The sequence below is a fragment of the Onychomys torridus genome, chromosome 5, assembly GCF_903995425.1.
Source record: "Onychomys torridus chromosome 5, mOncTor1.1, whole genome shotgun sequence".
Lineage (NCBI taxonomy): Eukaryota > Metazoa > Chordata > Mammalia > Rodentia > Cricetidae > Onychomys > Onychomys torridus.
In genome coordinates this window covers 22509219-22530814 of record NC_050447.1, presented here as the reverse complement: position 1 = coordinate 22530814, position 21596 = coordinate 22509219, and the positions used below count along the sequence as shown (strand labels likewise).

The 21596-nt window shown below is 54.0% G+C and overlaps 2 protein-coding genes across 11 annotated transcripts in view; one reads left to right on the top strand and one right to left on the bottom strand.

Moving 5' to 3' along the window:
* Kifc3 (kinesin family member C3) overlaps positions 1 to 668 on the top strand; it is a 34120-nt gene extending 33452 nt beyond the window's left edge. For all 9 annotated transcript variants that reach the window (XM_036187910.1, XM_036187911.1, XM_036187915.1 and 6 more), the window contains one exon: positions 62 to 668. In XM_036187910.1, coding sequence (XP_036043803.1) covers positions 62 to 87 — 26 coding nt within the window. In that variant the 3' untranslated portion in view covers positions 88 to 668. The remainder of the gene's footprint in view (positions 1 to 61) is intronic.
* A 934-nt stretch (positions 669 to 1602) lies between these two features.
* Katnb1 (katanin regulatory subunit B1) lies at positions 1603 to 20465 on the bottom strand. 2 transcript variants are annotated; one of them, XM_036187916.1, is made up of 20 exons: positions 20385 to 20465; positions 18918 to 19212; positions 14583 to 14713; positions 11843 to 11960; positions 7149 to 7249; positions 6829 to 6870; positions 6201 to 6284; positions 5919 to 6034; positions 5526 to 5597; positions 5246 to 5396; positions 4951 to 5141; positions 4711 to 4841; positions 4313 to 4363; positions 3442 to 3509; positions 3225 to 3344; positions 2978 to 3127; positions 2679 to 2755; positions 2532 to 2606; positions 2268 to 2384; positions 1603 to 1995 (listed from the first exon to the last, which is right to left on the bottom strand). In XM_036187916.1, exons 2-20 carry the CDS (start codon positions 18955 to 18957, stop codon positions 1863 to 1865), a joined length of 1968 nt encoding a protein of 655 aa, XP_036043809.1. In that variant the 5' UTR covers positions 18958 to 19212; positions 20385 to 20465; the 3' UTR covers positions 1603 to 1862. The 2 variants fall into 2 exon arrangements, with proteins under 2 accessions (XP_036043809.1, XP_036043810.1); XM_036187917.1 differs by lacking the exon at positions 20385 to 20465 and adding an exon at positions 19838 to 20336.
* Positions 20466 to 21596: the final 1131 nt, after the last annotated feature.

Sequence of the window (21596 nt, the reverse complement as noted above, 5' to 3'; positions counted from 1 at the left end):
TCTGCATCTGCTGTGGGCACGCCTGCTGAGGCAGGAGGCTGAGAGCTCCCTTCTTTTTCAGGGAAGTTGAGACCAGTGCCTGTGTGAGGATGTGTCATGCTGCCAGGCCTGGAGCCCGGGCTGGCTCCTGCTGTAACACCTACTACCATGACCGCAGGAGATGGAGGCCCGTGTGGAGGCTCTCCTGCCCTGCCTGTCCTCAGAGATGAGAAACATGTTCAGAAGGAAGCGAGTCTCTGTGTGGCTCTAGGCACCCAGGCATGGGCTTCTGGAAGGGTAGGGATGGCCCTCTGCCTGGGAGGCCGAGGCCATGGAAGTCCATCCCTTGCAGGGGAGGGTGGCCCCTACTAGTGGGGAAGGCTGAGGAACCGGCTGGGGGTTGGGGAGAGCAAGAGCATCTCTGCTTACCCTCCTGAGGAGGGGGTCCCTCACTGGAGTGTGTATATAATGTTCCTAGGTGTATAGAGGAGCCCTCACCCTGTGGGGTCTGGGCTGTATTTATGGCTGGCAGAGGCCAGTGGACAGGGCTGGGTCCTGCTCATCTGCCTGACACCAGGCACTCTCCCTGCCCACTGATTCTCAACACGTTCCTCTCCCCGAATCCTATTTAAGAACTTTTGGAAGCTTAGCCATTTTTACTTATTAAAATGAATGTCTTTTTGCACAAGCATAGTCTGAGTCACTGGTAGTGGGAGACCCTGTGTGAGGATCATGGAGAGTAGACATTACATGCCCTCATTGCTGCCTGACCATGCAGACTCTGGAAGCTACCACTGAAACCCATGTGTCCCCACTGGGAGCCAGGAGTCTCACTGCCCCCACGCCTTCTCTCTCAGTTTGGTTACGATCTAACTGAATACCCCACCGTGTGCCTGTAACCAGTCCCATCATCTCCATGTCACAGATGGAGAACTACGGCTTCTGGGAGCTTCAAAGACCTGTCAGGTGGGCCAGCCGCTGTGCTGGCCCTTCTCCCAGTCTTTGAAACTGTGGCCCAAAGCATGGGCTTCTGGAAGGGCATAAAAATGACCCCACCTCTACATACCCATGCCTGGCCCCAGCCTTCTTCCCTCTTGCTGGCCACATTAAAAACTGTCCTGGAGGGCAGACTCTCAGGATGCCTCTAGGGCCGAGGCTGGCTCTCATCCAGCCAGGAAGCACAGAGATTCCTGTAGGCTGTGTAAGCCACTCTAGTTTTCCAGGGTCATCTAACATCCTGGTCTAGTCCCTCAGGGCAGCCAGAGGTCAGAGGGAGGGTTGACAGCTCTTAGCCAACCCAGTGGGAGTTAGCCATGAGGCTGGGTCCTGCCATCTGGCTATGCAGTCATTGGACTGGGCATCCACTGGCATCGAAGGAACCCAATGACAGTTGGGAGTGTGGCTAAGATACCTATGGCCTCACCTGTTCCACTTGCCCGTCTCCAGAGTAAATAAAACTGACCAGGCAGCCCTTTGCTGTGTACCAGGCACTCTGCTGTCCCCTGCTGGCCACATCCGGAAGCTGCACTGGGACTTGGAGGAGGACAGTCTCAAATCAACCTCCAGAGACCTCTAGGCCAGTGTCTGGGAGAGCCAGAGGATATCTCTGATAAGGAAGTCAGGAACAGTTATACATTTAATAAATCTGCCTGATAAGTTACAGCAGCAGCTCCAAGGCTGGCGTTGCCCTGAGAAGCAAGACTGTGCAGCTGCTGCCGGAGAGGAAGTTAGGAGTCCACAACTGTGAAGGCGGTCTGTGGGCTGGCAACGCTGCCTCCAGGATGGCCGTCAGGGCAAGAGTGGAGGCCAAGCTGAGGCTCATGGGCCATGGGCATACAGTGAACTAGAGTGTGAGGGCAGCTGGTGCTCCACCCATGAGGTCCTCAGTCCAAACTGGCCATGAGTAGGTGCAGCTCACGGAAGGCACTGCCATGGCGGCCACTCAGACCTGACTTGCTCTTGACGAGGCCACTGATGCTCTTGAGTTGTTTGAAGCAGAGTCGACACTTGTGCAGCCTGTAGGACAAGGGGCAGCACCTGAGGACAGAGGCCACCCACCTGGCCATCGTGCCCGACAAGCCGAGGGCTTTGGCTCCCCTAACCACGCCAGTCTCTCCTAAGAGCACAGAAAGTCCCCTAAGCCATGCCAGCGTGGAGGGACAAGCAAGACCATGGAGGAACCCATGCTTTGGCCACACCCATTCATCCTGAGCCACTTCCCACACAGTGTTCTCTGTGAGCTGTTTGGGCACAGCCACCCACAAAGGAGGATGCAGCCCACTCCTCACCTTTCCTCTCGGCTGATGTCCACGCCCACAGAAGGCGGGGCTGCCAAAATGTCGGTGATGAGGGGCAGGAACCGCTGGAGGATCAGCTTCAGGGAGGTGCACCCAGTCTGGACATAGCTTCAGGAGCAAGGTAGTGGAGTCATACACGGACGGGCCCAGAGCCAGAGAGAAGACAAGAGAGAGAGGGGCCGTCCACAGATGGGGCATATGCACACACATGCCCACTTCCACTCTGACGGCTCCAGGGTATGGAGGGCTTCCTACCTCTCATACTTGCTTTGCAGAAGTTTCTCAATCTGGGGCAGCACTGTGGTGCACAGGTCCAGCTTCCACAGGGAGCTAGAGAGAGAGCTGGGTGTGATGCCTCAGGCAGCCCTGACCACCCACTCTTCTCTTCTTGAGGCCACTTACGCTTTCTGGTTGACAATGTTCAGGAGGTCCACCACCACAGACAGGTCATTGATGGCCACTGCAGAGTCCACTGAGGTCTGCAGACAAGCGCCATTAAGAGGGAGGGCAGCACAGGATGGGAGTAGACAGGGTTGGAGGCATGTATGTGTGCCAACCAGGATGGCAGGGCACAGCCAGATGGCAGTACTCAACTGATTGCGTACGTATGGTGACATCACCAGGCCGCCGTACCCAGGCCCCGTGTGGCTTCTCTGTTCAGCCTGAAGACCACGCAACAGGTAGTAAGAGGTCACCCTTACCTTGATATCTCCTGTGGTCCACACAGCCCGTACAGTGTCCAGGTTCTTGTGGCGGCTGGTGAGCACCACACACATGGTGTCGTGGCCTTTGCGTATCTGTGACATGGCATCCTCGTCCACCAGCTCTGCCTGCTGAGGGACTTTCACGGCCTATGAGGACAGTAGCCAGATGCTAACACGGGAGCAGACAGCACACTCCATTCTCCTTTCAGCCCTCAGCCCCACCTCTTGGGTAGGTCCCACTCACGGGCAGGAAGTCAGAGGCCTTTAGGCCAATGGGCTCATTCCGTGTGGCAGGGATGATGACAGGCTCGCCCTTGGGTGCAGGAGTGGAAGTCAAGACTGGAGGCCGGGCTGGGACCTCGAGCTGCAAAGAACAGAGGCTCAGCTAGACCGGCCTGAGTCCTCGCTCAGCTCCTGACAGGAAGGTCCCAACCCTGGCTGCCCTCTCTGCTCGGACATACATTTGGCACCGGCAAGTGCACATCCATGGCTGGGCTGGGCTTTGAGGCCTCCTTGGCTGTGGCTGTGTCTAAGAGTAGAAAGAAAAGCTCGCTGTCAGACGAGAAGGACCTGATGGGAAGAGGCCAGAGGTCAGGATGGGATTCTGACATCTGTGACTGGGAAGGAGCAGGTGCCAGCAGATGGACAGAGGGAGCCAGGGAGCTAGGCACAGGGAGATCATCAGCAGGTGGAGGGTCCCGGGGAGCTGAGGCAGGGGCTGTCCTTGGGTGTGTGTAAATGGGACCCAGTAGCTGCAGGGCAATCCTGCCATTAGGAGTGGAGTATGTGAAGAGGGCAACAGAGGAGTGGGGGGTGAGCAGGACAGGGAGAGGGTCTCAGCAAACACTCTCACTAAGATAAAGCAGCAGCACTGGGTCCCCAAGGGAAGCCAGAGGACAGAGATGCTATGGGTGGACCCGTTGCCATCCCAAAGCAGACTAGATGGTCCCTTTCTTCAGTCCCAAACTCCGGGTCAGGGCTCTCTGGCTCCCGCTCCAGGTCTGGATCCTGATGATGCCCTGGTGGTTCCCCCACCCGGCCCTTGTTGCCCTCTGCCCCCTCAGAGCCTTGCTTCCCCGCACCTGCAGCAGGCCCAGTCCTCAGCAGCACACCCCCGGGGCAGGCCCACCTGTGTGTTTCTCTCTGAGCAGTCAGGCATGGGTCTGAAGGAGGCAATGCCTGCCTTGCTTAAGCTGCCTCCAGGGCCTTCCCTGGGGCCAGGCACATGGTAGGCACTTTTAGTTAGGTACAGGGGCAAGATCTAATTGGGTAGGCTAGGGGCTGCACCAAGAGAGGCAAGGCCTGGTCCTCAGCCCAGTTCTGCCCACTCACCATCCTCTGGGGGTGCTGGGAAGGGCTCACTCCTCCGGGGCGGTGTCCGACCTGCCAAGGCAAAGGAGGCTGATACTTGGGTTCCCATAAGCTCTCTGGAACAGGCCCTGTGTGTGGCCAAGGTCTTCATCGAGATAGACACATGGCTGGAAGGTGATCCCCAAGCACATGTTTCTGGCCCTGAGAACCCATCTGCACCCATAGGCCCTCTTTACTTAGAACAGGGCGGAGGGCTGGGCAGGGGCCACCAATGAGTAGCTGCAGGACCTCTGCTGCAAATGTCCAGGTTCCTGCTTTTAGAAACCAGCCCGGTATAAAACCGCAGAGACCAGGTAAAGTTTAGGAATACAGCCACAGCGAGGTGCTGGGCTGCGAGGCGGGAGGGAGGGTGGCCTCACTGATGCTGTTCTTGGGCTGGAAGATCTCATTGTAGTCCTCGGCATTCTGAATCTCGGCCCGGGACTCACGCTCGTCCCTGTCATCTTCGCTGCTGGGGCTGCGCCGCTCACTCTCTGAATTGTGCTTTACCCTAGCGTGTGCAGTCAAGCAGAAGAGGCCAGGATCCTCAGTGAGGCCCCGGGTTGAGGGGTCGGGGGCCTTCTTGGGACATACACCCAGCCAGGGCCATGAGCACCCACCTCTGAGCCTTGCTGCAGGTTGTGCTGGGCCGCTCATAAATGCGGCGGAGGGAAACACCAGGGTTGGGGGTCTGCTGTGTCAGAGGCTGGCTAGCCTGCACTGGGTCCTGGGTCACAGTGCCTGTCCTGGTGACTCTCGTCAGGTCCACCACGTAAGAGGAGACATTACTCTGGGAGAAGGCCACACCTATCTGCAGGACACGGCAGGGCTGGTGTGGAGCAGGGGCCAGACCCCAGGAGGCCCAGGAGGAGGGAGCATGAAGGGAAGGGTGGGGGTGGGTGACTGAACCCTCACCAGCTGGTCATTGCAGATGGCCAGGTCAGCCACCTTGCCCCAGTTGACAAGGACCACATCAAAGCAGCGCTCAGGCTCCCAGCCATAGACACGCAGTGAGTCCTGGCAGCCGCTGTACAAGCAGCAGCCGTCAGGATTGAAGAGGACGCTCCTAGGCCAGGCGAGAGTTGGCTGTCAGTCCCAAGACACCCAGGACCCAGGAGAAGGGGGGCAGGCAAGATCACCCTTACTACATCCCACTACTCAGCTGAGGGGCAGAGAATCCAGGTGTTCTACATACCTGACAGGCCCTGGCTCCCCTTCAATGCAGCTCACCACCTGGAACTTCTCCAGGTCCCAGAAGCGGATTGTCCTGCAAAGATGGCCACAGGAAGCCAGTCCCTCATGCTGCCCAGGGCCCCTCCCTGCAGGGCACTAGGAGTGATGTCTGGGGCAGGGATGGCCCTGTACGTGCAGAGGGTGAAGATGACCCAGGCTGTGCCTGAGAGACCTGGCCCAGTAGGGGGTGTGGGTCCTCACCGGCCAGGAAAGTACAGCACCAGGACACTAGCCAGGGAGGGATGGGACCAGGAACCAATCCTGGCTTCAATTTAGCCTACACAGGCTTTCAGGCATATGACAGGGTAAGAGAAGGAGGGGACAGCCATAGGCAATGTGCCTTATTCCTCCTCACCTGTCAGAGCTGCCAGAAGCTAGGAGGTACTCATTGGGGTGAAACTCCACCACGTTGACAGGCCCTGTGTGACCAGGGAACTCAGACATCATCTTGCCAGCTGTCAGATCCCAGAGCTGGAGCAGGGTGGGAGGAGGTAAGGGCCAGGCTGGGCCTTTGGCTGCAGGTCTGAGCTCCCTCTATTCTCAACAAGTTTGGGGGTCTATAAGCCCAGTTAAAAGGGAGGTGAGGTATGACCAGCAGACCACTGGGCCCAGCCTGCATGCCTGGGTCAGGAGTTACCTTCACTGTGTGATCATCCGCTGCTGATGCCAACCACTTCCCATCAGGGCTGAACCGAAGACACCGCACAGCCTGGCTGTGCCCCTGAGGAAGAAGAAAAGAACCAAGCTCTTTGGAGGAGCCTGGGTCCCACAGCACCTCCCCATCCCCAATGTCTGCCCTGAAACACAGGGCCTTCCTAAGGACCAGCCACAGAAAGGATGGATGGCTACTACTGGGAGACATGAGGGATCCTTCTATGTGGCCAGACTCCCAGACCTCCAAGAAATCACAACTGTGAAGTCTGTTACATGCTCCAAGTGTTTTTATGGCCTCTTCCAAAAGCCCTTGAGAAGGATTCTGGTAGTCACAGTACTGCCACATACCTATGAACAGGAAGCCCCGCACCCAGGGACACCAGCTACCTGACTGCAAAAGCAAAGCATGGAAGAGTTTAATAGCTTGGCTCTGGGGATTGGTGGAAAGCTGGGGGTCCAGATGACCACCCAAGGCACTCCCATTTCTACTCCAGATCTGTTTTGAGGTTTAACCTGCAATGGACTGCAGCCCCCCAGCCCCACTGTGGTGTGGACCCATGCTGTGACTGATGTCATATAAGGTCATAGGTAACAACACAGGTCATGCTTACCCTATATCGGAAGACACAGCCTTTCCTCCTGATGTCCCAGAGCTGTAGGGAAGAGAAGCAGGGGAGGGGATAGGGAGGGTAGATCACAAGAGGTTGTGATGGCCCTAGAGACTAGGCCAGAGGGTACACTGCAGCTCTGAGCAGAGAGGACTCTGGATACCTCTAGGTCATGTCAGACCCAAAGAGAAGCTGGAAGGTTTGCCCAAGCTGGGCATCCCAAGTTGAAGTGTCTAGCCAGAGTCCACAGGTCCTCTGTCCCAAGGATGCTGCCATGGAGGAAGGATTCCCTTACACTTGACATAGGCAGAGTGGTACTTTACCTTGATATTTGTGTCCTGGGAACCTGAGGCCACAAATTCGCCATAGGGGTGGAAATCCAGGCTGCAGATGTTGGCTTTGTGCCCCATGAGCGTACGAAGAACTAGTGAAGCGAGATAAAGCAGAAGCGCCATGTTAGTTGGCCAGCAGCAGCCTGCCAAGCCTAGCTGTGTGTACCCTTTGGCACAGAAACTGGGGTGCCAATATGAAAATAGGGGAGATTAGCCAGTGCCCTGCCACCTTAACAGTTCTACAGCCATCTCTGTCACTACTCAAGTCCCCAGAAAATACATGGCATTACCCAGAGCAGCAGCAGTCACAATAGTTCTCGGTGCAGACCATATGGCCATGGGCAATTATGCAGGGCAAATAACCCCCGGGACAGTACCAAGGACTGAGCAGAGAGGCTGCAATAGGGGGAGCTGCTTGGCTAAAGAATCCAGGAAGACAAGGGGCATGTGGATAGCAGCCATGCAAATGACCTTGAGGATGGCCCTAAAGCAAGTACGAATGGAGGATACAGGTGAGGTGCAGCCAGGAGCAGACTAATCATCCGTTGGTGCCCTGGTGACACAGCTAATCCATTAAGGCCTGACAGGCCGGTACAAACTTGTGTCTCCGAGTGTTATAGGTAGCTTTTTGGAAGACTTGTATTTCCACTGCCCAAAGAAAGCTTACCAGCCCATGAGTGGTAGGCCAAGATTTAACAGGTAGTGAGCTCTCGTGTTAGGGGCACATACCTATAGGTCCAAACACAGCTAAATTGAGTAACTACTGTAGAATCCCCCCGTCCACACTAGGCCATCCACAAAACTAGGATCGGTTCTGACTCTGCTTCTTAACTGCTGTGTGACTCTGGGCCGTTCCCTATCTCCTCTGACCTTCAGGTCGGTTTACAGTGAGAACTAAGAAAATGAACACCAAGGACTTAAGAGTGGGACTCTGCAGGTTTCAATGACCCCCATTATAGCTTCCTTCTGGAGGCCTGCCTTCACTTCTTCCGGTCTGTCCTCTGGACCTCCACTCTTCCTCCTCAGACTTCACAGCATGCGTCTTCTCCCTTTTCTGGTCTCAGTGAGGATGCACTACTCAGAGCTATGGCTAGCTAGTACCTCCTGTCACTGCCTATCTGCTGAGCATTTCTGGTGTTCAGCGAGCTGACTCTATACACTAGCTCAGGGTCCCTCTGACAAAGCCTGGAGGTGGGTGGGTGCTGAGGCGTCCTGCCTGAGGCTGAACTGCAGTGGATGGACCACAGTAGATCAGGTGCTGTGCTGCCTCTGAAGCGCCCCTGAGCCTCAGGAGTGAGCTGGAGCCAGGGCTGTCCAGGCAGGAACAGCACAAAGGAATGGCTGCCCTAGCCAGTATCCGGCCTGAGGCCCAGGCCCACTGCCCATCTCACCTCTGTGCTTGGTTTCTGACGGACACTACAGCTGGGATGACACCTCCTTCCCATGCCTGAAGACTCTGCCAAGGCCCCTGACTCATCCTTGGTGTGGATGTCCAACTCCACAACACCCACACTGAGCTTGGCGTCCCCTGCTCCTCGGCTGTCTTGATCGCTAGAAGTTCAGGAAGCCTGGGTAACATGCTGCCCTAGCCACCTCTTGCCTTGTTGCCACAGCAAGGGAAACTGTGACACAGAGACTGTGGTGGGGCCTGCCCAACCCAGGCCAGCTTCTTGAGGTAGGGGTGCCTTCCTGCAGACCTCCCGGGCTGGTGCTCCTACCTCCCAGCTACACTGCGGGAAGCTGGGAGGACCACATTCTTCTGCCATGACTTCTGCCCTTGCTTGTCTCTCCCAGAAGTGTCTAGCCTTGGTCACAAGCTCTAGGGACTGCAGAGTGGAGGAGACTTGGACTTGTCTGCACATGTGGGGACCTCCAAGATCTCTCAGCGGAATGGTTGTTCAGTCTCTGCCCATCCTCCACTGTTAACTGTGGTTCTCTCAGAAGCCCCTGTGTCCTTGAAGTTTCTCTGGGTTCTCACCCCTGATGCCCACATCTGGGGCAGTAGTAGCCCTGAGACCTTAGCTCTCCTCCTGAGGGCAAGCTTGAGAATCACCAACTAGAGGCAGATGGACAGCAGAGAGTACTGGGGGAGGGCCTGACACCAAGGTTCAAGTTCTAGCTTCTGCCACCTACAGCCTCGGTTTTCACTAAGCCTGTGCCTTTGACGGTCTCAGCCTGCCCATCTGTCAAAACGGGTAGCCCTGCCAACCAGGCTTTACTGTCCATTTCCGCCTCGATATTGGAAGGCATCACTCTCATCCCCCAGGTGGAGCACAGTGACTGGGGACGTCAGGGGTGGGTTATATCCTCGTAGCTTTTCCCTTTGGCACATGGCTCTTCGGTGAATCATGAAGAGTGGTGATCTTCACTGGCAATCAGTTTGAGGCAGAGGTTTCCTGGAGACTGACTGCCTTCTCCGTCAGAGCCTGGCACCCTGACATGGTCCTCCCTGCCTCTCACATCCAGTGATAAGCATAGCATGCTCTGAGGCCTGTTGTGGCCTGGCCAAAGAACCTCTGCTGAGACACAGTGCATTGCCCTGTTTGTCATAAGGTATCCTGGGGCCCTCTGTTCAACGCCATCAACATGTATAGTCACCCCTCCCCCCCAGGACTAAGGGATACCATCTTTCCTGAGGGCCACAACACAAAACCACCCATGTTCCTGAATGAAGTTACGCTCACTGGCAGGCACACACACCAATGGCTTGTGTGCTGCACAGAGGCTGTGCCAGAAGGGCCCTTTAGACTCAGCCAAGCTCAGGGAGCTCTCACTGGACAAGGAAAGCTGGAGCCTCTGAGCTGCAGCAGAAGGCCCCAGAGACAAGCAAACCAACTCTACTCAGATCTCCTGAGGCTGGCCTGAACAATGGATGGTAAAAACATGCTGAGTTCGCTGTCAATGATACAGAGTAGGGAGGAAGTGTTCCACATCAAATTCCAGAATTTTCTGACAAATCTGTGGGGCTATTGGGGATGGTAGCATCCACAGAGAAGGCAGGACTCTGTGTGGCCACACTCCAGCGTGAGAGTTTCTAGACCGAAAGGAATCTTCGAAGCCTAAACTCAGATGTGAGAACACACCCACAGAAGGGCATGTAGCCATGAGGCCAGAACACATCCTACACACTGAGGGAGGAAGAAGGAAGAAAAGCAGATCCCATGTAAAGAGACAGCAGAAAAACAGCACCGGATTCTGCAGCAACTCTGGACCCTAAAAGCAGTTGTGACACCTTCAAAATCCCATTAGTAAATTATTTCCAGTAGGATCCTACACTTGAACTTTAAAGAACAGAGATAGAATAAAGTCGCTTTCAGCCATAGAGGGTCCATAACACTATGCCTGCCATTCGCCCTTAGTGCCAGGGATCAAACCAGGGCCTCACACATGCCAAGCAAGGGCTCTACCACAAGTGAGACAGGGTGGGCTTGAACATGCCATCTTCCTGCCGCTGTCTCTTGAGAGCTCGGACTCCGGGTGTATGACACCACGCCCAGCTCCCTTCACCCTTTCATAGCAGATCATGGAAGAAAACACTCCATCTGAGAGGAGGAAGCCACAGAAGGGCACTGTGGGTCTCGGCACTGTCTGTCTCAAAGACAGAGATGAGAGGCCAACAGTGATGGCTAGCATGCAACCCCAGGGCTCCCAGGCCCTGGGCCTGAGCAAGAGAGAGCGATTACAGGAGAGGTTCAAAGCTGACTCCTCTTGTGATGACGGTTAACGATGATCAATAACGAGTTTGACAGGGATGTGGAAAATGCACATGGGAGAAGAGCAGTTGTTCACTCCAGGAAACCAAGTCGCAAAAGAAACCACGTGGGGTCCTTACACCACCAACACTGACCACGTAAATGGTGACACTTCAGGGACAGGAAATGGGGGCAACGGGCCAGGCAGCTGCTGAGAGCCAGGTCCTGCTTCTCATTGTGTGGGGGGGGGTGGGGGGGGGGGGTACCTTTCCTTATTTGGGGCTTGTTTGTTTGTCTAAGGTGGGTTAATACACCACAGGCTAGGCTGGCTGTCAGTCTTACACTAATTCTCTTGCTTCTGCTTCCCGAACGCTGGCATTTTAGGCAGGCACCACTATGAAGGGCCAACTTGTTTTTGTTTTGTTGTTTTAAAGAAAAAGGAAAGGCGTGGTGGAGATGGGCACACAGTGGGAAGGGAGAGCAAAGGCCCTTCGAACAGGGGAAGGATGGGGTAAAGACTTCCTCCTGCCATCGGGGTTTGTGCTGAAATGGACCTGTTAAAGCATGTGTTATTCTTGTCAAAGTGAAAATTAAATAAAGACAGCGGGAAGGGAGGCAGACCCAGTCACCCAACCCCTACTCTGAGGTGGGTGCTCCCCAGGATCTTAACCAGCTCTTCCCACACGGCCATCTACTTACTCACATGCCTGCAGGGTATCCCCTCACATCTGATGTCCTTCAGGGTTCCAAATACACATATGCACAAGTACACACACACACCTTACTGTTCATTACTTGGGGCACCACCCCAGCACTTGGGGGATGGCAGTGCCCATTGTTGCTGGACCGATGGAGTGGTATGGACGACATGCCACCCACTCTGGTCAGTGCTTGGAGAACAAAGCACCCAGACCTCCTGGAGGCGGCAGTCCAATGCCCCAAGCCTGAAGCGGGGCCCCCACACATGAAGGAACAGTAAGCAGGGGGGCCTACTTTTGGCAGCTTCCAGGTCCCAGACGCGGATGGAGCCTGACTGGGAACCGGCCACGATGAGCTCTTCAGGGGTGTTGAGGCGGACACTCTCCACAGGGGACGTGTGGCCTGTCAGGCTCTGCAGAGAGAGGGTAGCAGCTCCAATGAACTGCAAGGGTAATCCCGCTCCCAGCTACTGTCCCAAATTTAGGGTCCCTGAGAATGGCTTCAGTCAGAAGTAATATGTGGTGAGCTGTTCTTGGGGTCCCCACCTCTGCCCCAACTCAGCTGAGCATGGCAGCTCATCAGCACAATGCACAAAACAGCCCTTCAAACACATGTGGCCCCAGCATTGGGGGTTGGGGGGGCAGAGACAGGAGGATGATGAGTTCCAGACCAGTCTAAACTACATAGTGAGATCCCAGCCAGCCTTGATTACATACTGAGACCCTGATTGAAAAAAATCCCCAGGCATCCTTCAACCTTATCCTTCTCCCTTCTATAGAAATGGCTCTGGCTCCTGGCATGGACAGCACCTATAGAAACGGCTCTGGGTCACTGGAAGGGAACAGGCTGCCTGCTCCATGCTTCCAGGGGCCTGGGAAGGTCTGCTGGAGAACATGGAGGCTCTTGCACACCCAGAGCAGCGAGAGATGGGTCAGGTAAGGTGCTATCATCTTCAGCTTTTAGGAGAGAAGGCCAGAACCCAAGTCCATGGTGTCTGTCACTCTCTGCTCAATGCTGGCCTCTCAAAGCATTTCACCAGTGTTTACTAAGGCAACATTCCTGATGGGGACATGTGGGAAACAGGGGCGTTCCTCAGCACCAGTGTCTGAAGCCTTGTAGTAGCTTGTCTGACTCCTGCTGGACAATGGCAGGGGGTCTAAATGGGCCCAGGCTTCCAGGATCACAACTGGGTAAAAACAACCCCCATTCAAGGCGGGTGTGATGACACACATCTTCAGTCCAGCAGTTTGGATCATCTCTGGTCTCTGAGGCAGGAGAATCTCCAAGCTCAAGGCCAGCCTGGGCTACACAGTAGACCCTGTCTCAGAAAAAGAATAGCACCACAGTTCTTCAGGGAACTTATCCTCTGTAAGCACAAACTCAGTGTTATTCATGGCAAGAGACTGTAGGCCATGTGAACACCCTTCACAGTAATCCTCCAAACATGAGGAAGACTGAGTTCCATGAGGCCAGGGTGTACACAGAATGAGACCACTAGAGGGAAACATGCATTTGCTTGTCCATGGACTGAATAATTCTAGGACACAGAAGGAATCTGGAGGTCTTGTCACCTCCAGGTGACACAGGTCACTGCAGAGAGAACTACCTCAATGCTCACTTCTTTTCTTTTGGGTGACTTTTTATTTTATTTTTTTAACCATGTAGGCAAGCACGCTACCACTGAGCTACATCTCTAGCCTATGCTGATCATTTTTCAACTTAGGGATATTCCTTTGACATTTTATGAGGAATGAAAACATTTGAGTCTTACAAATAAAACAAAATGGGATAGGGAAATGTCTCAGTGGTTAGAGCAATGGCTGCTCATCCAGAGGACCTGGAGTCAATGCCCAGCACAAGCATGGCAGCTACCAACCATCTGTAACCCCAGTTCCAGGAGAGCCAATGCCACCTCCTAGCTTCTAAAGACACTGCCCTCACACAGTGCATAGACATACATGCAGGCAAAACGCCCAAACACACAAAAATACAATAAAAATAAACACAGCTTAAGGAAAGAACACCAACAAAGCAATTCTGTTCCTGAACGCTGATGTATGGGCTACGATCTGATTGGGTCTCAGTTTCACCCAATCTTACGAAATCACTGAAATAAACAAGTTCTCACTAATGGTTATTACCTTCCCCCAATTTTTGTTTACTTGGTCAAAAGTTAAAAAAAAAAAGACAACCGCCTAAGGTGGCTGGGATGCAGGGCATAGCCATACTCCCATGAGAAAGTGGCTTCTGGAGCCCACTGTGACAACTTCCCGGAACTGCATACTAGAGGCCTAGATGCAGTGATCACGGATCTGCTCAAAGGTTTGAACAAATGAGAATGTTTGGTATATTGTGGTTTAGCAGAACCTAAAAGCTGGAGCCAGCAGCCCTGTTGATGACAGGGTGTGGCTAAGCTAATTACAGCTCATCCCTGTGATGGATACCAAGGAGCCATTTAAAAGCATGCTGTAAAATAGTATTTGTTGACATGGGAAAATCCTCATGACACTGTCATTCTAAAGAACCAGGTCACTCATGAGTAAGATGGTACCCGGAGACACATGTGTGCACATGTATGTACCTCTATTCCATCATCGGGAAAGGCACAGACTTCAAACCTGGTCCTCTCTGGCCACAGCAGTGCCTGAAATGACTCTTCTCCCTAGTTGTGCTGTCCTGCTTGGAGAGCAGCCTGCATCCCTGTATGATGTGTGACCAGGGAAACTGCTTCAAGAATGGCCTCCAACTGAGCCCCTCTGACCCCTTCCTTAGACAAAGACACGCCCCCACACAGCTGGCAGGTGGAGAGTGGGGCTTATTTAAACCTTCCCATGAGTACTCTGGAGATCTGTCCCACACCTGTGTTATCCCCTCCTCCTGGGGGCCGGCCACCAACCCAGCTTCCTGGGCTGTCCTGGCCCTTATTGAGCAGATAACTAGAGTAGCACTAATGGTGTGCAGGGCCACTCTAGTGATCTGGGATCACCAGGGCCTGCCAAGGAGCCCCCACCAGGAGCCACAGTTCATCACTCACCATGATGCAGTTAGGCTTGTTGATGGACCATAGGTTGACACGGCAGTCATCCCCACCAGTGGCCAATAGCCGCCCTGAGGCCTTGCCCAGCACCAACGAGGACACATTGCTGGCATGGGCGACGATCTCTTCTACATAGGAAAGGAGGAGAAGAAGGTGCTCAGGGGACTTTGACAGGCCATATGGAGGAGGTGGCCCTCCTTAGCCACCAACTCTGAACACAACATTCAGATAACCCCCACCAGCTTCAGGACCAGCCAGGCACAGGCAAAGTGTGGGCCAGAGGCTGAGATCACTGTCTCCACCTTAGCTCCCCACCCCCATCTCAGGCCTCCTTTCTGAGTTCCTTTCTCTTCCCATCAGCTGGCGACACAGACTACATGGTACACACTCAACCAACTGCAAGGGGCATACTTAGGACAGGTGCAGCTGAAATGCTGGGCACATGGTGCACACTTGCAAACGCAGCACTTGGGAGGCTGAGGCCAAAGGATCATGAGTTCCAGGCCAGCTTGGGCTACATGCAAGACCCAGTCATGAAGCCAAACAAGCACCTGTGCCTATCAGTACGAGTGGACTTTTCCTTGTCGCTAGTCCATAAACAGTATAATGCAAGAACGATTTAAACAACATTACACTGTATTGAGTATCATAAGGAAGAGCGATGAGTCAAGGTACCCAGAGGAAGTGCAAGTTTCTACTCAGACACATCACTACATGAAGGACTGAGTACAGGGAGACATGGCTGTCCGTGTGGAGGGGTCCTTGAACCAACCGCCACAGATAATGTGGGAAGACTAAGTTTACTTTTAAAAACCAGCTTCCTGTTTTTATCTACTTTGTCTTAAGCACTAATATCCAGAGATAATACTTTTTCTGATAAACAAAAAAAAAAATAAAAATAAAAATAAAAATAAATTTTTAGATGGGCCCAGGCATCACCTAAGCACCTTCAACCACTCAGATGCCACCCTACAGACAAAGCCTGCTTGAGACACACCTTCCGAAGAATTCAAGTTCTGTCTAGACAGCTGTCCCTAGATCCCAATTCAGACTTCTGAATCAAGTGCTGATCTGAGCTCTGCCAACTGCATGGCCTTGGACAAGAAACTCTTCCTCTCTGAGCGTGACCTTGTCTGGAGGACAGAATGACCCCAGGGCCAGCTCACTGGGAATGGGCTGAGAGTGAGCCTGAAGACTGGCCATCAGGGACCCAGGTAGGCAGGGAGTGGGTTCCATAGCATAATGGCAGGCACAGCAGGAGCTGGGGGAGGGGGGGAAGCTGCCCCTGAGAATGCGAGATAAGACCTAAGGGCAGTCCACCAGAGCCCCTGGCCTGGACTGTGGTAGAGGGCTGAAGTGGAAAACACAGGCCGGAACTGTGGGCCTTCTCACTGCCCAGAAAGAACAAACTCAGCAGAGAATCAAGAGACAGCCTAGGCCCGCAAGCTGGTCCCTGTCCCCAGCTTCCTCTGGGAACAAGGAGAGAGGAGAGGGCAAGTCTCTCACACAGGCAAGGGGAACCCCAAGATGTGGGTGCTCTAAAGCAGCTAGAGACTGGCTTGGACGACATGGAGAAGGGTGTCATGGCTGTTAGTAAAGGACCCTTCCCTCACCCTAGGTCCTACTCTACCCAGCCTGGGTAGCTCTTGTGTGAGCTACAGACCATAATGATACTGGAAAATAGGCCCAGGAAAACCCAGACAGTTTGGGTTTCTAAAGACACCTAGGGTCCCAACCCAAGACACAACTTCTGAAATGACTCCTCTCTTCAAGGCCTGGCAGGGCACAGCTGGTACAAGCAGCGGCTGACCAAACCAGGGTGAGAGTTCCTTATAGCCCAGACACTTCCAATCTAGGTACTGGAAGACCTGCCGTCTGGACCCAAGGGAGTTGGGTCTTGCTGTAGTCACCATCTCAACCACAGTCCTATCCTCTGCACACTTCGGGGCAGCTGCTCACAAGCTTGAGCCACAAACCCTCTAGATCTGTCTAACCGGCAGGAGGGCGGTGCAGCTGTTCCCAAGCACTCGGCTCTGTCTCTGCAGCCACACCCTGAATTCGTCAGAGACACCCCTGGGCATCTGCCCTGGTTCTCACCTTCCCCAGGCAAAGTGAGAAAGGACAGGCTGAGTCCCAGCTCAGCAAGCCTCAGGACCACCTCCAGAGCCAGCCAGGAATGTATAACAGAAGCACTTCCAGGCATCTGCTGTAGGCCTGGCACTGCGAGGCCGTGGCAGGAGAGCTTATTGCCTTCAGGCTCCAGGGGGATCAGACGGATCCCAGGCAGGGCCTGGAACTGGAAGAGTCACAGGCACGGGGTGGGTGTATGATGATTCCCTTTCAAGCAGGGGCTGATGGAAACCTGTGCAGACAGGAAGGCAGCACAGGCCTCACAGCGGCTTTCTCTCTGGCTTGGCTAGGAGAGCCAGCATCAGTGGCCAGCACACGGGTGCTGTATTTCCATACAAACATCAAACTCTTCAGTATCTGCCTCCCAAGACAGCCACTGCCCTCCCTCCAGCATAAGTCATCAGGACCTCCCCAAGTCCCAGGAGTATAGCCCGGCATATCTCAGCAAAAGCTGGGCATCACGCTTGGTCTGCCCAGAGGTGCTAAGGACCTACATCCTGAGAGGATGATACAAAGGACAGGGGGTTTCAGCAACCCCACCCTGGCAGAGCCTTCTTATCCTCCCCACACTCTGCAGCCCCAAGAAGCCCCAGCCTGTGTGGTCTCAGGCTATATACCCATAAACCTCTGTGCACAAGAAACTGTCAGCTCCTCAACATATCTGATCACATTACTGTTCGCTGCTTAAATACTTGGATGCTTGGGGTCTAAGATGGCAAGGGTCTCGTGGACATGTGCCCTGCAGAACTCACTAGGTTTACCTGGCATCACTCTGTCCTTGCTGAATGCAACAGCCCCATGGTCTCCTGTAAGTCTTTCCAATATGCAAAGCTTTCTGCCTCAGGGCTTTTGCACTTGCTGCTCATACATCCTCTACCCACATCCGTTAACTGATTCAAAGCACACGTACCAGCTCAGAACTAGAGCAGGACGAGAAACAGATGGATGTAATTCTGGTTCTTGCCTATTGCCCTCCCAAGCTGAGCTCCTTGGACATGGTGGCCCTCACTTGCTCCTAGCATCTGATTCTACCTTCAGGTAGGGTAAGCCATCAAAGAGCTGGATACATAATGCCAATAAACACAAAGCCACCCCACTCAAAGTACACCTTTCCTGAGTGCCATTCAGAGGGTTCTCCCAGAATCCTAGGGCTTTGGAGAACAACTTGAAAATGGTTCCCAATTTCTCACTTTACAAATGAGGAAAACGAGACCCAGAAAACAGCTCTGGCCAAAGTCTCCTTGTCCACTCATGAAAACAGCCCAGGAGCGGTGCAGCAGAGTGGGACCAGGGACAGTTAACCTGTGACAACGAGCTGCAGCTGGGAAGAAACCCACAGAAGTGAGATGAAGGTCCTCCAAACACATCTAGGGCTCAAGAGCCTTTTAGAGGGTCTAAAAGAACAAAACTATTATCTTAAACACTAGGATGATACCGGCCTTCGGTACTCTCATTTGCTCCAGAGGCGGAGTCTTCGGGAAGACACACAGCATTCGATGATATCCTCACTACTGTCGGGTGTGAGTATATATACATATATATATATATATATGTCTCAGTTCTGTTTTCTAGTGCAGTACATATGGATAAGTATAACTTTCATAAACAAGAGCCCTTCAGGGTCCTCAATAACTTTTAGGAATATGGAAGAACTAGGTGTGGTGGCACAAGCCTTTATTCCCAGCACTCAGGAGACAGAGGCACATATCCCAGGCCAGCCAAGGCTGTAGAGATACCCTATCTCAAAAAGGAAATGAGTATAAATGGGTTTAGACTACAGAACTCAAAACTTTTTGTTGGATTACACTCAGAGCCCGGCCAGCATCTTTGAACATCTCCCTCTACCTCCATCCCTAGACTTTCATCTGATGGAGGAAAACTGACTTGGAACAGAGCTGAAAATCCTAGAACACCTTCCAGCCTTTCTGAAAACACTCTGCCCATCAGCCTGCCTGGCAATTCTTTACAAAGTGCTTTACTAAGTTCACGATCTCACTGGAATCTCAGCACATAGGAACGACTCCTTTGCTGGACAGATAAGGCAACTTGGCCTCAGTAGGATTACTGTGCCACCTGCCCAATGTGATTTACATCCATCTACCTTAAAACAAGGACTGAAAGACAAAACTGAAGGTTCAAACTACCCAGCAACGAGCAGCTCACGAAACAACAGTGTGATAAAGAAACATGAAAAGTACTTACGCAACTTCCAGGCAGTCTTGGTGACCACAGGGGTGGCCATGCTTCTGAGGGCGGCGCCGAGACCCCACCCACAAAATGGATTGTGCTTTCCCTGTGGGGTGGGGGTGGATCCCCCCCAGATCCGACAATCAAGTTGGCAGGGAGTTCCCACACATCCAGGCAGAGAGACCTCCTCTCCTGGCCCAGAACTGCCTTGTAGGTTAGATCATCCACCACCAAGCAGTAGCCTGTACACATAGGTCAGGATCCCAGATCATGGAATGTCAGGCTTGGGCCATCTCAGCTCAACACTGGGCTAGAATACAAGCAGAGGTGATGGAGTGTTAGCAAGTACTTGAGATGAGTTACAGCTCCCTGGGTCACCAAGGCCGCTTGATACAGACCCACCAAAGTCCCCAGGGCCTGGAGCGGCAGTGCACACTGGGTCGGAAAACCTGACCAGGAACATCTCTGTGTCTGGGAACCCAAACACCTTAGAGACAAAAGACCATCCCTAAGTAGCTGGTGGTGCCAGACTTGAACCCCAGCACTCAGGGACACGGGCAGAGGCAGGCGGATCTTCGTCAGTTCGAAAGAAAGACTGACTGACTTCCCAGCAGCCTAAAGCAGTGTTCCAGGATGACTTAAGACAGCCAGCGACTGCAGTGGGGAGGAGAGGCCCACGTGTCTGCAGTTCACGCAGATTTGCACCTCATGTGCTGGATGGGGCACTGGAGTCTGAGGCTATGTTTAGGGACCCATGAGAGGCACCCGAAAGGCAGAGAGAGACACACACAGAGACACAGACACAGAGGGAGAGTGTGAAAGTGTGAGAGACTGACAGTGAAGGCCTTGGGGAGGAGTGATTCTCAAGAGGACTCTGAGGGTCCAATGCTCTAGCTCCCTCCTTCCCCGGCTCCTGGTAAGGGAACCACGCCCACCTCTTGTCAGTCTCAAGGACACAGCCGGGAATTGGGTCCCCAGTCCAGCGTGAGTCGGAATGACTCCTCAATTCTAAAAGGCCACTGCACGGACGGAGCCTTCCACAGCCACGGCTCTTCATCTCTCACCATCTCTTCCTTCTGTCACCTGTGCTCCTCATTCCCGCACACCCTGAGCTCCCTGAGTTGGCCACGCTTCGCCGGACCCTCTTCACTCCCCTTTCCTTGCCGCTCTCGGAGTCCCCCATTCATTCGCTCCCCTGTTTCTGGAGCCCCAACTCAATACGGTCCTCCGCACATCCCCAGCTCTGCTTCCGGTCCGCTAGCTTTTCCCCCTCCGGCCTCCACACCCGTCCCGCTCGCTCATCCAAATCTGCTACCGGTCTCTGAGCCTCGCCTGACCCTCCGCCCCTCTGTCCTGAGGGGCACCGGCTCCAGCCTTCCCTGGCCCAGAGCCCTCTGCCGGCGGCGCGACTGTCCCCCTCCAGGCTCGGCAAAGGCCGGGGCCATCTTCCCCTTGCCTCCAAGAGCCCGAGGGCCACTCTACCTGCAGCTGTAGCTCGGGAGGCCAAGGCTTCCCTCCAGGCGCGACCCCCACTTGCCTCCATCCTCTGTCCTGATTGGTCGCTGCTTGACAACCGACCCTCACAACAAAACCTCCCGGCCTAGAGTCCCTCCCACTTCACTTCTTACACCAATCACTCGCCTCGGACGCTCCGCCTTCCTCTGAGATTGACCAATAGAAGCAAGCGCTTCTGCCGATTTGCGTAACTACCAGCCTCCTTTTCCCGACTCGGACTAATCACGAGAAAGAAGCGTTTACGGGCCTCCCTGAGGTCTTGAAAGAACCAATGTGGGTTTCTATATCCTTAGTCCCGCCCCAACTCGGGCTACCTTTTTCCGCCCTTTTCCTTCACTTCCTGGAACCCGGTTATATTTGAAAAATCCGCGAGCCGCACACGATGGCGGCTGCACCAATCACTTCAGCAACAGCCCTAGCTCCACCAATCAACATCAGTATTATTGGAGCACCAATTCCAAGACATCCAATGGGAAGGGAACTTCTGGAGCAGCGTGAAGTCGCACATCTTCCATCTTTGAACAGGGCCGCCTGGACCCCGCCCTCAGCCTGTGGGTGTTGCCCGCGTGGTCTGATTTGGGTTCTGCCTGGATCCGCCTACCAAGCTTGAGTTCCCTGATGGAGGCCTCGAGAGAAAGGGACCCTGATTATAGGTGGAGCCGGTGTAGAACCCAGGAGTGCGCCCCTAGAGTCACGGTGGGAGATGGATGAGTAAGCTTGTGGCTGCTTGGGGGCGGAAACCACAGAACTAGGAAACCGGAGAAAGGCAAATGATGTGTGGTGACATGTCAGGCAGGTTGAGATCAGGAGTGGGTAAGGCTATATAACCCACCGTGAGGGTGCCCCCCTCACGAAGGAGGAACTCGGTCCCGGCCCATTGCAGTAAGACCCTCCAGCCTTGGTCCTTCCTTCACTCACTCATCCAGCCGCAGCATCTGGTGGTGTGCTCCACACAGCCCTAAGCGGATGAGGAAACCGATGCTGCGGTGCAAAGACCCAACTTCTGGGCGATGGCCCCAGGATTTGAATCTTTAAAGTCAAGGCATGCCAAGTCTCTACTAAGTGCAAAACTTCTGCGGGGACGGAAGACACCCACCAGCCTTCAGTACTTCGGGAAGTCGGCCCTGAGTAGAATTTGGGGATTACTAAGAGACCTGGAATCGGAGAATAACGCTCAAT